Below are 15,706 nucleotides of genomic sequence, written 5' to 3' on the forward strand. Positions count from 1 at the left end.
GGTTGAATTTCCTATTGGCTGATTGCTACAACCAATCCTAAAAGATACACCCATTTCCTATTGCCTTTTATGGGATACAAAAAGCTATATATTCTTCTATCTATAAATGACAAATAAGTAGTCATATATCTTACATTTGTCTCAACAAGGAACCTTAATTACCAGCTCACCTCTTGCCCTCCTTGCCCTATTGCCCTCCAAAACAGATGGTTAATAGTTTTTTTTTATCTTAAACAGATGTCAGAGATCTTGGGTTCACATTCTCATACATCATCAATGAAAGATCTCCTTTTTGAAGGTCTTTAAACAAAGGCCTGACAACCATATATCAGGAGTGCTCGATGGCGTCTCCTGTCTGGCAGGGGGCTGGGCTCGTTTGCTCCTCTGGTCTCCTACAGCAATATGACTCTATGAAATAAGAATTTAACATTTCTTTCTTTCTAGATCCTTTGCATAATTACATTTAAGCCAGTATATTTCATACATTATCATAGATAGCTTTTTAGAAGAATAAACCTTCTCAAAGTAACAGGAAGGAATCAGTTTACAGCCTCAAAATAAAATAGGAAAGAAGCCTCTTCTTCTGTTTACACTCCCCTTTCTTTTCCATTTGCTCTTGGCCTTTAACCTTAGGAAGATATGGCTCAAGTTTAATGATTTTACTATTTACCAACTCTTAATTATGTAGGGTGGTGTAACCTTGCTCTCAGCCTGTAATTCCCTTTTACGACTTTGAGAATTGTTTTCTGCTATAAATCAGGGGGCCCCCTTGTCCAGGAGGATAAACATCTTGCCAAAGTACTTAGGCAGCTGGTCTTCTGCCTGGCATAAAACATTTGAAAATCTTTACGCTCATTTTAAAATACAGACCCTAATCAAACTATAAGCCTTGATAAAAATGCAGGCTATGATTAGATGCCTCATTATAAGAAGAGGCCTTTTGTTTGCATCAGCCCAATGGCTCAACTGGTCCAGAAACCCTCCTCACTGTGTCCAACCCACTAGCTGGGGGGAGCAGAACCAAGCTATCTGTTCGGTCAGTTAGTTAAGTATTTTTATTTATTTACTTGAATTGAGGGAGGGGGAAGCTGCCTCCTGATCCCCCCTTGGCAATGCCTATGTGCCTTTCAGATTTAGGTATCCAAACAGAATTAGATTGATGAAGTTAAGAGTTGGACGCTATACCATCATCCGCGGCTAGAGGGCGATAACTGGCTTTTATAGCCTGCCGGGAAGATACTGTAGTAGAGACGGCCGAAGACCATAGAGTTGCTTTCTACCCTTTCTCCATCTCTATGGAATCAGACGTCGCTTATCCCACGGGCGGGTTCGCACTGGGGGTCCTGAAGGAAGATGTGGCGTCTATCTGATCCGCCTGCTGCGCTCTGCCCACCCCGCTTGGATTTCTGAGGGCGGGGGGGGGGGCGAGAAGAGAGAAGCTAAGTTCGCGCAACAATTCTAGGGAAAAGAAACGGATCTGGGGTCAGGGGGCGGCTGCCGCGTAGGGAGACTGGGATTCATCAGGCAGGCAACGCTGAGGGCAGTCGCAACGGGCCGCTGCGTAAGTAAGGAAGCGACCGGATGAGGAAGGCCCGCTTTGTGTGTTGGTTTGATTCCTTTCCCGGCGGCGCGATGCGCGCGCAGGAGGCGGGAAAGGCGCTGGGTCGCCTGGGCGGTTTTTTGGCGGCGCCTGAGGCGGCGGCGGCCGGGCGGAGATGCGGCTGCCGTGCGAGGTGTGGGTGGCGAGCCGCCTGCTGCCCTCGGCGGGGCTGCGAGGGCCGGGCCGCGCCGCCAGGGCTGTGCTGGCCCTCGGGAAGCCGCCCGGAGGAGGGGGAGTCTGGCTGCAGGTCAGCACCGCCCGACACCGCCCGGGGGCCAAGTACCAGGTCAGGCAGGCAGGCCGGCCGCGCCCCGGCCCTGCGCTCTCTCTCTCTCCCCCCCCCCCCGGCAGGGAGAGCCGAGCCCTCGGGGCCTCCTCGGTGGTGGCTCCTCGCTCCTCGGGGTCGCCTTACCCCGTTTGTTATAAAAGTATTTTAAATATTATTAGTACTACGTCGTAGCAATGGGGTGGGGGGACCCCACTGCACATCCAGCGCCCCCCAGTATAAATGGCAGGAGGGGAGAGGGCTCTTGCGTTCAAATCCTGCATGTTGGTTGGCCACAGTGAGAAGAGGTTTTTGTGGGGGGGGGACCCCATTGCATATCCAGCGCCCTTTCTTCCCGTGCAAAGAAGGGAAAGCAAGTGAAAGAAGGAAATAAAAGAGAGCAAGGAATCGCCTCTCTCCCCTCACAAGTCAAGCTGCTTTTCTAATCAGGCCTTTGACTTTTCGCTGTCTTATGTCATTTAGAGGGGTGGGGGGGGGGCTTTTAATGTATTTTCCTCCCTCCCGGGTTTTAACATACGTATGGTTTGTCTTTTTCTGTTGGTGCCCCAGGGAAGAGACTAATGAATTTAATAGTGTCTATTTTTATTTTTATTCATTAAAATTCTATACTGCCCTTCATCGGAGGATCACATAGCGGCTTAAAATATAAAAACTCAAAAATACATAACATAGTAACAGACAAAAGCAGTAACACCTCCCTACATGCATGTGCGCACACACACACAGTAGAAAAGGCTTTAATTAGGTTAACTAGGTTTAATTATTTCCCTTTTCTTCCCTCCCCCGCCCCTTTAATGAAGATTACCCGCTCTGAGACCCCACAGCTAATTCTCCCCTGGCCTCCTTGCTGGCCCAAGTAGGACTAATTCAGCCACCTAGCCCTGGTGACTATCTAATTCTTATTAGATGGATTTCCCCCAAATTGATTCTTGAACTTTGAATTTGTTGTTATTCATGTTTTTATACTGTATTTTATGCTGCTTCTACAATTGTTTTACATTTGTTGTTAGCCACCCTGAGCCCGGTTTTCTGAAGCGGGAAGGGTGGGGTATAAATTTACAATTATTGTTTATTCATTATTATTATAAAGGCCTGGGAGAAGAGGAATGTTTTTGCCTGGTGCCTAAAGATATGTAAAAAGGGGCCAGGTCAGCGTCCCTGGGCAGAGCATTCCTCAAGCAAGGAGCCACCACAGAAAAATCCTGTTTTTGTGTTGCCACCCTCCAGACCTCTCATGAAGGAGGCACACAAAAAAGGGCCTTCAGATCATGATTGCAGGGTCTGGGTCCATTCCCATGGGGAGAGGCAGTCCTTGAGCTTTTGCGGTCCTAATAAAAGCTTGGATGCTTTCAAAGAGGAGAGGGTATTAATGGATACTAGCCATGATGGCTGTGCTCCGCCCTCCGCAGATGAAGATAGCATGCTTCCGAATACCAGTTGCTGGAAACTGCAAGAGGGAAGACTGTTATTGTGCTTGGGTCTTAACTTCCTCTGGTGAGCATCTGATGGGCCACTGTGAGAGGAGGAGTCTGGACTAGATGGGCCACTGGACTGATGATCCAGGAAGCTCTTCTTAAGTTCTTATGAGACACTTGCCCAGAACTGCCAGCAGTCCCTCCTCTGCATGTAATGAGGACCAAGACGAGGGTGCCATTCATTTATTTAGGCTGTCAACAAGCATCCTCAGAAGAGCCTGGCTACCTCACTATGGCCAAGCAGGTGCCTATAAGAAGCCTGCAAGCAGGACCTAGGGAATAATAGAGGCCAACTCCCATCGTGCCCTGCCTGTGAGCTTCTATAATAATAATAATTTATTATTTATACCCCGCCCATCTGGCTGAGTTTCCCCAGCCACTCTGGGCGGCTCCCAATCAAATGTTAAAAACAGTACAGCATTAAATATTAAAAACTTCCCTAAACAGGGCTGCCTTCAGGTGTCTTTTAAAGATAGGATAGCTGCTTATTTCCTTCACATCTGAAGGGAGGGCGTTCCACAGGGCGGGCGCCACTACCGAGAAGGCCCTCTGTCTGGTTCCCTGTAACCTCACTTCTCACTATGAGGGAACAGGATCTCAGGGTCCTGGCTGGACGATGGGGGTGGAGACGCTCCTTCAGGTATACAGGTATTCTAAGGGCATAGCTGTCAACTTTTCCCTTTTCTTGCGAGGAATCCTATTCGGAATAAGGGAATTTCCCTTTTAAAAAGGGAAACATTGACAGCTATGTCTAAGGGTCACCTGGCTGGCACCTGAGGGCTGCTGGAGCATTGGAAAATGTACTCTTTAGTAGTTACTTGGATTTATCTGTAGCTCTGATCAGAACATGCGGGTCCCTTAAGAGGCAGAGAACAGAAGCAAAGAGCGACATGGCAACAGCCACGTTAGCAAAGCTGGAGGACGTGCCCAAGAAAAGGGGCTGCAAAAATTTATCAGGCTTGAAGTCCCCAGATACTAAAGGTGAAGTACTTCCTGGAGCTGAAGAACTAGATTAGGACACTGAAATTGGATACTAATGCCACTAATGAATTGGCAGTTACTTGGCCACTGTGTAAAATGCTTTAAAAATTACAGATAATATGCTGTTTGGGAAGCAGAAGCCTTTCCAAAGCTGCTTTTGTCAAATATTAGCTTTGTATATGATTATTCGGCAGCCTCCGTCTTCCTGCTCTGAACTTGTTCTTTCAGTCCTTATCACCTTGGTCCTGGTTTAAAAAGCCACGGGGCAGATCTGGGATATTGCAGTGGTGAATAGGGAACAGTGGAGGGTTAAGGTGCCATTTGCTCCAGGAGAGTGGGAAGCTGTGCCGCCAGTATTTTAAGAAGAGCTTTGCTGAATCAGGGTCAGCTTTCGGACGCTGTCCAGTCACAGGGGGCTTTATAAAATGAACAAATTGTGAATCCCTTCCCACATTTTTAAAGCCGGAATATCTGGTTGGCAATTTGAACATGAAGCTTGTTTTTGGGTGCTCAGCAGGGAATGTTTACTTACAGGCTCATGGCTCTATTGTGCTCTTTTCCTTTTGAAAACAGCTGAGAGAGAACATAGAACAGCTCTTTACTAAGTTTGTGGAGGAAGGAAAAGCCACCGTACGGCTGAAGGAGCCAGCGGTGGACATCTGTCTCAGCAAGGTATGGCGTCAGGCCAGGGGCAGCAGATGGTCTTCTAACTGCATCTTCTCACTTGCCAAATTAGGATGGTGTTGAGGTAGCCCTTCTTGGATGACAGGGAAAGACATGCACCCTCCCCAACCTCTAACCTGTCTCTGCTGTAATGATTAAATTTGGGGTTGATTCACAGGAGTTTGGATGCAGCAGGAAGCTCGTTAGCTGCTCCTTTGATCTTCCAAGGTTAAGAAATAGCAGTTGGGAGCTTTGTGACGTCTTCGCCGTCTCACAGTGAAGAAATAAAAATGCATTTCAATGTATGCGATTCATTGATTTTTAAGCAGAGGTTGGATGGCCATCTGTCATGTATGATCTAGTTGAGATTCTGGCATCGCAGGGGCTTGGATTAGAGGACCCTTGAGGTCCCTTCCAACTCTACAATTCTATGATTCTACTTGTTTATGTTATGAAGATATCATATTATATATATATATATTTATTAAATAAATAAATACCAGTTGCTGGGCACCAGGAGTGGGGAGAGTGCTGTTCCTCTCGGGTCCTGCTTGCGGGTTTCCCACAGGCATCTAGTTAGCCACTGTGAGAACAGGATGCTGGACCTGATGGGCCATTGGGCTTATTATGGTCCCCATATATATTTCATTTCTTAAGCTAGTGAACAGATTGGGAGCGATATCTTGCAACTTAAAAAATACCTTTCATCAATGTTGATGCTGGCTGGCAGGTTTTACATTTGCATCATTTTAGAAATGAGGTAAATAAGAGATTTTCCTCATTGTTTTGAGAATGATTTTTAAGTTTAAGCTTTGTGCTTCAGAACAATGCAGGGTTCGGTTTGTAGGACCAGATTATTCATGAAAGTTGTACAGTGAGACAATGCTGAAGCTTTCTTTTGCTGTCTCAATAGTTAGTCCTGTTCTTACAGGCCCCGCTTAATATTAGAGCAGTATTTGCCCAGCCTCCCTGGATGCCCCTGTCGACAGTGTGGTTTGTTAATTGTGGCAGAGACAATGCCAGACAAAAATGCATTGTGCTGTCTTCCCCATTCGCTTTCCAAAGGCTGCCACCTGATCCTTTCCCACGTGGTGGTGTCATGGTTCAGAAAGTGCCAGCGCATTGACAAAAGCGTTGAATCTGCAAATGCTTATTATCTTGGTGTCCTATTTGGCTGCAGGCAAATGTCGGCCACCTGAAGACTTTCCTCTCTGCAATGAAGCTGGCTGACCGAGGCACCAGTGAGGAAAGCTTACCGCTGTCCACCTTGGCCCCACCGAAAGCTTCTGAAGTTGAGAAGCCAAAGACAAAGATGACCATAACATCCAGGAAGGATTACCCTTTCACCCAGAGCTTCCCGTACACTCTGGAGCAACTCCAGGCCTCTTACTGCAAATTACCCCGCATTGATATGCACATACTTTGCCTGAAGAGACTCCGGAAACTGGACTTGAGCCACAACCTTATCAAGAAGCTGCCAGTCACAATTGGGGATCTCGTGTCCCTCCAGGAGCTCAGTCTACAGGGCAACCTCCTGGAGTCCTTTGGCGCGGCCCTCTGTAATTCCACCCTCCGAAAGTCGCTCCAGTCTCTGGATCTCAGCCAGAACAAAATCAAAGCGCTTCCAGCCCAGTTCTGCCAGTTGCGGGAGCTCATTCACTTGAAGTTGGATGACAACGATCTGATCAGGCTGCCCTTCAAGATTGGTCAACTGAGCCAGCTCCGCTTCTTGTCCGTGGCTCGGAACAAGCTCCCCTTTTTACCCAACAGCTTTGGAAAACTCTCCCTCGAGAGCCTGGATTTATTTGGCAATCCTTTTGAGCAGCCCAGTCCCCTTGCTCCTGACATACAGCTAAAAATACCACTGACTTTGTGGGAACATTCAGCTAGAGCAACGATCAATTACAGGTAAAGGGGGGGTTTTTTTGGGGGGGAGTTTCTGAATCCCAGAAGCGATGCATCCCTTTCCTTCCTATTGTTTCTTACAGTCAATAATCATATCAGCGCTTTAGGACTTTTCAGTTATAAAGTGTTGAGATTATTGTTGAGTGTCAGAAACAATTGTAACGTGAAGGAAAAGTAGGTAAAGCTCGTGGAAGAATTTCAGAAAGGCCTTAGGATGATGTGCTGATTTGCATTTGTGGGGTTTCTTCTACAAATACAGTATTTAGTGACTTGCAGAAGATCCCGGATTCAGTCCCAGGCGGTTCCAGGTAGGGTTGGGAAAGAGGCCTGGCTGACGTGGAAGCCTTGGAAGTCTCTGCAAGTCAGGGTAGACCTGAGCAGTTAAGTTCTCAAACTGTGGGTCACAGGTCCCCTCCACTGCTCCACCCACATGGCCCATAGAAAGCTTTGGGATCTCTGTTCCGCAGCCCAGGACTTTTCATAATACAGTGTTTGGTTTGGCAAGGATGCTGATGCTGAAGAGGAACCAAGTGCATTAAGTGATCCTCTGAGACCTCCAGCAATCTTCCAGAGGTTTTCCAAAAGGGGGGGAAAGGGCAACTTATTGTGTTGACAGTATTGAGCTACAGAGACCAGACAGCTGACTTACCATGGCCCTGTATTTACACATAAATCAGAATGAATCTGTTACGGGTTTTCAGTAAGTTGTTGAGTTGGGCGTTTGGTAATTTCAGTAATGTAATTGGAATTGCCAAGCTCATTAGGCACTTGTAGCTATTGGGAGAAATTTCTCTTCAATCCCAAAATCAGTTTAGGTCTTAACCCTCTTGGCAATGGCTCGGGAACATTGCCGTAGATCAAGATCTTGTTTTTGTTTCTGCGCGAGAAGTTAAGCCACTGTCCAGTATCACCCAATGGGTTCTGTGGCTGAATTGAGTTGGCCTGCCTCTCCAGCAACCAGTTCCTCTTCATTGCAGTGTAGTGGAATTGTGCAAGTTCACCGACGCTTGTTTGTGCAACAAGAGCTTCCGGTATCTCACACCCTCAGTCACTGTCATCTAAGGCAGATGTTTACAGTTCTGTTGCATAATAGCAACAGAATTAACTGTGTGGCATGAGTAAGGCTATTGGTTTTTGGAAGAGAATTTGGCTTCCCAAGGTAAGAATCCAAGCAATGACACTATTGGATATGCATGCTTGAGGTGAAGGACGTATTTCTACAGGCAGCTAAAGGCCACCCAGGGGAAGGCAGGCGAAATGGATTTTACATCTTTAATAAAGCTACATTATTATTTTTACCAGCTAAGGAGATTCCAGGTTCAGCAGTATGAAGGTCTTGGGTGGTCACTTTGGCTCAGAAGTGTGTTTGGGGTGCATACATTCAATATGTTAATTTAAAATGCTTGCAGGCTTCTTTCCAAGACAGGCTTCCAGGCTCTATGAAACTGCTCAGCACGAACTGTATTCACATCCAGGCCTTGTTCTCTTTTCACAGGCTCCCGTACAGCTGCCACGTCCTTCCTTCTCACCTCTGTCACGATCTGGACATGTCAAAGAGCTGTCACTGTGGGCGAGCCTGCCTAAGCAGCTTCATTCAGACGACCGTGACCATGAATCTCCACAGTGTGGCGCACACGGTTGTCCTTGTGGACAACATGGGGAGCACAGAGGCCCCCCTCCTCCGCTACTTCTGCTCTCTGACTTGCTACTCTCAGTTCCTGGACAGACATCTGCAAAGCATCCGATGACCTGAAACCGAAAACCACATGTGGTCTGAGAAGCCTCATTCAGCAACAGACGCTGTCTGATGTCGAAAGCAATGCTGGGACACTAGGAAGCAGAGCCAAGAGATCAGTTGTCTCCCAGGCCTTTCCTTTTTTCATCATCCAGAAGGAGCAAGGGAGGCAGGCTTGCATTCTAAACAGAATGCAGTTTAGCAAAGGCTACAGGTTCTTTATGAAACTCTCTTGCCTGCATAGATCAGGGAAGCTCCTTGCCTGAGAGTGGCAGGTTATGTTCAAGATGTGAATATCATATTCCTTCACCTTCCTGTTCATCGCTATGATTGAGCAAGAGGACTCTTCTTGTCGTGCCCCCAAGCAAGAACCTGATTTCCTTCTCCTGTGCATTATAAGGACACTGTTCTACCTACAAAAATAGTTAGCTGTTTGTTATTTAAAGCAGCTCATGTTCAAAGTGTGTCTAGAAGTTTGGCTTCCCTGGATGGCATGCGACTTGTTCAGACAAGCTCCAGGTTATTTCATCAGTCTCCCAAAATCTGTTCCCTGAAATGGTGTTCGCTCTGAACAGGACAGTATTACTAGTTAACACAGAGTTTATGCTGATTTTTAAACGTTCATGCCATTGTCAAAAGGAAGTTTGTCATGTTCACACAACCTGTTGTGTTGGTACTGAAGAACTGATGCAAAACTAATGTGCTTCAAAACAAAATATTGTGGTGGCCAGTTCATCATACATTAAAATTTGTATGCAGGAACTGGTTTTTCTGAGTACCAGATGCAGGCACAGAGTGTTTTGGGAATGGTGCCCACGTGCAGAAATTGTAGTTTGAAAGGACAGGGGTATGTGATGCAAGAATGGGAAAGGATTGGGCCCCTGCTAGTCTGGATTTTGCCTGTAAAATGTGTGCTCTGTATGCAAGAATTATTATGGAGTGCATCATATGAAGCAAGTTTTGCATCAGTTAACTTCTGAAAGCCTCTTTTATTTCTTAAAAAGAATAAATAAATGCTTAAGAGTCTGAAATGGTGTGAAATGAGTCTTGCATTACTCTTAAATGTAGCTGGGCTTTAGAAACAACATAGATCGCACCACCATATTTCTGTTCCCTGGTCTCTGCTCTTTAGGATGGTGAAGGGTCTAAATTCACAAAATACAGTGACAGCACAGATAAAAACCTTTGGCCCATTAGAACTGAATGGCCTCTTTAACTCTGGGGCTGCTGTACTGCTTTCCAGCCCCATGGAGATGATGATGATTTTATTTATACCCTGCCCATCTGGCTGGGTTTCCCCAGCCACCCTGTGTGGCTTACAGAATATATAAAACATAATAAAGCATGAAACATTAAAAACTTCTTGGTACAGGGCTGCCTTCAGATGTCTTCTAAAAGTTGAGTACCAGTAGTTCTTTATCTTCTCAACATCTGCTGGGAGGGTGTTCCACAGGGCGGGCGCCAGTGAGGGAACTCCCAGAAGGCCCTCGGCGCTGGACCTCAGTGTCTGGGCTGAACGATGGGGATGGAGATGCTCCTTCAGGTATACTGGCCCCCAGGCCGTTTAGCACCAACACTTTGAATTGTGCTTGGTAACGTACTGGGACCCAGTGTAAGAGGGTCATTCCATATAAAGTTACCCAACTTTTTTACCTCATGTCATCCAATTTTCTTAATATTTTGTACACTTGTTGAACGATCAAAACTAAGTTCAAATCTAAAATAAACAAGACTTCGGCCAATAGAATTAACGCCTTGAAAGAATTCTCGTTAAGTACTAAAGAATTATTTCAAAGTGTTTATTGTATCATGCAAAGCAAGCTGTCACTCTGCTATGGAACACATTTTTTAAAAAGCCTGACTAGCTTTTCATATACCTTTTAATTGAATAACTTTCTAAAGAAATGCCTGAGGTAACTGATATTATAGGTTGTAGTCTTTTTTATTCTGTTTTATTTTACTCCAGAGAGACCCATTTATCCTAAATGGAACCCAATAAGGCAGACATGTTTGTACAAAAAATAAAAATTAATGTGATCCCAGTGAGATCCCAAGGTGAAATTTTGCAGGAAGCAAAAATTTCTTGGGGAAATTTTAATCGTATTAGATTTTGTAACAAATTTAAAATACACCCATCATGTGACATACATTAAAGTTCTGAAGAGATTGGTGTTTTTAGTTTTGACAAATCTCAATCCTGGGCTGAGCTTTAAAGGTTTAAAGGCCAAAATGGTCAATTTTTTGAAATATCAAACCCTCATAACTCACAAACGGAATGAGATAAAAAATTAAAATTTTAGATTTGAACTTAGTTTTGATCATTCCACAAATGTACAAAATATTAAGGAAATTGGATGACATGAAGTAAAGAAGTTGGATCACTTGATATGGAATGACCCAGGAATTTCAGGAGAGGTGTTCTATGGTCAAGGTCTGGGCTGCTTTAAGAGCACTACCAAGGACATATCTGGGCTTGCGGAGGGGAGAACACTGTACATGAAGTTCAGAGTTCCACGGATCCCTTTTTTTGTCAGAATGAAGTGTCAAAAGGAATAGTGGGGCTGTAATATATAGCTGGTCCCTTCCAGAATTAAAATCCGCTACCGAGGTTTCAGAAAATTCCTCTTCTGAGCTCTCCAACCTTCCCCAGTTCCTTCTATGCAGGAACACACAAACATTTTCTTTTTCAGTCTTGTAGTTCCAGCCAGACGCTTCTTTTGGACGTGATTGTTTTTAAACTGCCAAGTAATTTGCATTTGCTTCTGAGTTCCAACTGGCGCTTCATGCATCAGCTGCAGCAGGCGGATGTCTTGGAAAGCAAGGCCACACCATTCCCAAGCAGGGAGGGATTAAAATGAACACGCTTGTTGCACCCATCTCAAAGCCTGGTGCCTGCAACTCCTCTTTTATTTAAATAACGTTTATGCCGCAACTTGGCAGATCAACAAAAACACAGCCACCCACATCCTCTTGTGTGCAATCCTAAAAAGGCACAACACAAAAGGAAATCTGGTCGAGAGGGAGGAGGAAATAAGCAAGTACCAGTTCTTCCTTACAGATTCTTCTAACAACCAGCTGCAAGGGAAAAGTTCTAGGTAGAGAGGAGACACCGCCTTATTTTCCCCTTCTTTGCATGGCTGAAGACTCTGCACATGCTCTATGATACCCCATCCCCCACTGAGTTAAAGGGGGAGGCGGGGCTTGCACTTGGTTAAAAATGCAGAGGAGGGGCAATTGTCTAATATTGAGACCTTCCATGATGTGCCCCTGTATTCCAGGGACAATACCCGGACTTACAGAAGCTGTCCCGGTTTCCAATTTGATCCTAGAATGTCCTGCTTTTCCTTAGGACAGGGGTCAGCAAGGTTTACCTTTGCCTGGGCTGATTCACTCCAGCTGAGATCCCTCTGTGGGCCAGATAGCGTGCACCATTTTCGACGTCTGCCTCTGCACAGGTGCAATTTCCAGCGCTGCGGAAGTGAGTCCCCACGCCGTGCTGCGCCGGTTTAGCACAGTGCGCCGGGACTTGCCGAGCAAATGGCTCGGGTGGGGGGGGCAGCTCATGGGCTGGTTAAACGACCCCCATGGGCCGCAGGATGCTGATCCGTGCCTTAGGACATCCCTATTTTCATCAGAGAAATGTTGGAGGGTAAGGAGTTATGCAACCCTGGAGCCAAGGAGATAAGCGACTTTATAACCTTCAGAAGACATCTTAAGGAAGCCCTATAGAGGGAAGCTTTTTAATGTTTATATATATATATATATATATATATATATATATATATATATATAATAGGAAGCTGCTCAGAGTGGCTGGGGCGACCCAGTTAGATGGGCAGCTCATCATCATCATCATTCTTGAATAGGATGTCCTTATTTTCATTGGAGAAATGTTGGAGGGTATGGAGTTATGCGACCCCCCAGGCAAGGAAACAGAAAACACCTGAAGGCAGCCCTGTAGGGGGGAAGCATTTTAAATGTTTAATATTTGTTGGAAGCTGCTTAGATGGGCAGGTGACAAAAATATTATGATCGAATGCTTCGTCCCTCTTTTCGGGGGAGAAATGTTGGAGATTTTCCCGTTCCGGCTGTCTCTGCCTTCCCGCTCTGCCGGGGACCAAGCCGCCCTCCACCCCCAGCGCCGGCTCTTCCCTCTCCCCGGCCGGCCAGTGGCTCCGGATGCGGAAGCCGCACGTGGAGGGCGGCGGCGGCGGCGGAGGAGGAGGAGGATCCGGTGCTGCAGCCCCGGCGGAGCGGAGCGTGGCGGCTGGTGGCGCGTCCGGGGCGGGGCGGCTGGCTGGCTGGCCGGCTCCCTCCCTCCCTCCTTCCTCCTCCGCCCGCCCGCCCGCCCGCCCACGCCCCATCCGGCCTCGGCGCGGGGACTGGCCGCTCGCCCCTTGGCCGCCTCCGGAGAGCAAGAAGGCAGGCAGGCAGGCCGGGAGAGCGAGCGAGCGAGCCCACGAAAGATGCCGCGCGCGCGGCGGAGGGCACCGTTGGCCGCCCGGCCGCTCGGCTGATGCGCCCCGGAGGGAGGGCCGCGCCGGGCCCGGCTCCCCGGTGATCGAAGGGGCGGCCGCGCCACCGCCGCCGCCGCCGCCATGAGGCTCCGCATCTACAAGCGCAAAGTGCTGGCGCTGCTGCTGGCCCTGGCCGCCGCCGCCTGCGCCCTGGCGCTTTGGGGAGGCGCCGGAGAAGCCGGAGGGAAGCGCGAGGCGGACGATCGGGCGCCGCCGCCGCCTCCACCGCCGCCGCCGGGAGACCAGCCCGGGGCACCGGCCAGCAGCAGCAGCATCCTCCCCGCCCGGTCCGGCCAGCGGCTGCCCAACGCGTCGTCTCCGGCGTGGCTCCCCGGGGAAGAAGCGGCGGCGTCGGCCAACCGGACGCTGCACTACCGATCGCTGGTTTACCGGCTCAACTTCGACCAGCCCGTGCGCAACGAGGAGCGCTGGCGGGCGGCGACGGCGGAGGGCGGCGGCGGCGACGGGGCGGACGCGGTGCCGGTGGCGGTGGTGGTGCAGGTGCACGAGCGCGCCGAGCACCTCCGGCTGCTGCTGGCGTCTTTGCGCCGCGCTCCGGGCGCCGACCGGGTGCTGCTGGTGCTGAGCCACGACGTGTGGTCGGCCGAGCTGAACGCGCTGGCCGCGTCGGTGGACTTTTGCGCCGTGCTGCAGGTCTTCTTCCCCTTCAGCCTGCAGCTCTACCCGGGCGAGTTCCCGGGCACCGATCCGCGGGACTGTGCCCGGGACGTGGGCCAGGCGGCTGCGCTGCGCCTGGGCTGCCTCAACGCGCAATACCCGGACGCCTTCGGCCACTACCGCGAGGCTGCCTTTGCGCAAACCAAGCACCACTGGTGGTGGAAGTTGCACTTCGTCTGGGAGAGGGTGCGCGCCCTGCGACGCCACCCGGGGCTGGTGCTTTTCCTGGAGGAGGACCACTACCTGGCGCCCGACTTCTACCACGTGCTGCAGCGCCTGTGGGCCGCACGCCAGAGGGACTGCCCTGAGTGCCAGGTGCTGTCGCTGGGCACCTACGCACCCGTGCGGGGACCCTTCTCCGGACGGGCCGACAAGCTGGAGCTGAAGACCTGGAAGTCCACCGAGCACAACATGGGCATGGCCTTTGGGCGGGACACCTACGAGCAGCTGATGGGCTGCGCCGAGGCCTTCTGCACCTACGACGACTACAACTGGGACTGGACCCTGCAGCACCTGACTGTCAGCTGCCTGCCGCGCTTCTGGAAGGTGCTGGTGCCCGAGATCCCCAGGGTCTTCCACACGGGCGACTGCGGCATGCACCACAAGAGGCAGTGCCAGCCCGCCGCCCAGAGTGCCAAAGTCGACGCCTTGCTGGACGCCAACCGGCAGCACCTGTTCCCCGAGACCATGGTGGTGGGCAAGAGGTACTCACTGGCCCCGCTGAGCCCCCACGTCAAGAACGGCGGCTGGGGAGACATTCGGGACCACGAGCTCTGCAAAAGTTACCGCAGGTTGCAGTGAGCCCAGCCGGGCCTGGATGGAGCCTCGGCCTTTCCCCGTCGGGCCTGTGGGATCTATTACAGGGGGGGCGGCGAAAATGTATTGATTGGTTTCTGCTTTAATAGGGACAGTGGTTATTACAGAGAGAGAGAGAGAGAGAGAGAGAGAGAGAGAGAAAAGAAGTGTTTCTGAGGCAGAAAGGTCCTGTAGGGGAATGTTAAAAATAAACATAAATGCTACTTGTTTACTGGAAAAATAACGGACAATTTTTACCTAGGCCTTTTTATAAAGTGTTTGTGACACTTTCAAACAACCCTGAATTCCGTTTTTCTTTTGCAGTTTGGGTGTCAAAGGGTTGGGCGAGTGCCTAAGATGACCAGGGCCCCCTGTCCACTGTTCACGAGCCCCCCAGTTCTGAACTGGTTGGCACTTTCTGAACAACCCCTCACCCTCTCTCTGTTAGTATCTTCAGCTCACAGGCAGAGGTACCTGGCCTCCCCCGAGGCAATTGAGCGAGATACTGTGTTTACCGTCCGTCTGCGATCCCGGCAGGCTAGGTAAACAAACCCGGCGATTCTTCTCATTAGTCGTGAGAAGAACACACCCTCTGCTTCTCTGCTTCTCTCTCCCTCCCTGCATTCTCCCCAGGGAGGGGAAATGAAACAGACAGGAGTCCTTTCTACATGTTTTATTCCTGTCACTCAACAGTACATAGAAATGTGACTGCACCCTTCAGTCTCCATCAGAAGAGTCTCAACTCCTCCCCTGTACTTCCAGCACAGGTCATATGACACTCTGAGCTAACATCCGGTGCTCAGTACAGAGAATAGGCTCCACCTTTTCCCCAACAGTAAATCTGCAAACCACAACATCCTGTTTTGCATTCCAGCCATCTGGAGCTGGCTTTTGCCTTGGTGCTTTTTCCCAACACTCTCTGCCTACCACTTATCTTACTAGAGAGAATCAGTCATTCAGTATTCCATAATCTTGTACATGCTTGCTTGAAATTTGGTACCTTAATACCTGCAAAAGCCTTCTATTTTATTTGCTATGTGCTTATGAGAAAATTGGAAATCCATTTCTTTT

General features: G+C 49.1%; 2 protein-coding genes and 1 long non-coding RNA gene across 5 annotated transcripts; 2 read left to right on the forward strand and 1 right to left on the reverse strand.

Moving 5' to 3' along the window:
- The first annotated feature begins 1,640 nt into the window (after window positions 1–1,640).
- LRR1 (leucine rich repeat protein 1) lies at window positions 1,641–9,676 on the forward strand. 3 transcript variants are annotated; one of them, XM_080991342.1, is made up of 4 exons: window positions 1,645–1,886; window positions 4,916–5,014; window positions 6,186–6,913; window positions 8,406–9,676. In XM_080991342.1, exons 1-4 carry the CDS (start codon window positions 1,716–1,718, stop codon window positions 8,656–8,658), a joined length of 1,251 nt encoding a protein of 416 aa, XP_080847468.1. In that variant the 5' UTR covers window positions 1,645–1,715; the 3' UTR covers window positions 8,659–9,676. The 3 variants fall into 3 exon arrangements, with proteins under 3 accessions (XP_080847470.1, XP_080847468.1, XP_080847469.1); XM_080991343.1 differs by having other exon boundaries at window positions 1,645–1,847; XM_080991344.1 differs by lacking the exon at window positions 4,916–5,014 and having other exon boundaries at window positions 1,641–1,886.
- Window positions 8,840–12,385, reverse strand: LOC308470326. The gene is made up of 2 exons (XR_013982369.1): window positions 9,156–12,385; window positions 8,840–9,124 (listed from the first exon to the last, which is right to left on the reverse strand). It is a non-coding gene; the product is annotated as an uncharacterized lncRNA (long non-coding RNA).
- A 749-nt stretch (window positions 12,386–13,134) lies between these two features.
- Window positions 13,135–14,933, forward strand: MGAT2 (alpha-1,6-mannosyl-glycoprotein 2-beta-N-acetylglucosaminyltransferase). The gene has a single exon (XM_081001194.1). The coding sequence runs from the start codon at window positions 13,244–13,246 to the stop codon at window positions 14,639–14,641; it is 1,398 nt and encodes a 465-aa protein (XP_080857320.1). The 5' UTR covers window positions 13,135–13,243; the 3' UTR covers window positions 14,642–14,933.
- The last annotated feature ends 773 nt before the right edge of the window (window positions 14,934–15,706 follow it).

The sequence above is a fragment of the Podarcis pityusensis genome (genome assembly GCF_964106645.2).
Source record: "Podarcis pityusensis genome assembly, chromosome: 1".
In the NCBI taxonomy this organism is placed as follows: Eukaryota; Metazoa; Chordata; class Lepidosauria; order Squamata; family Lacertidae; genus Podarcis; species Podarcis pityusensis.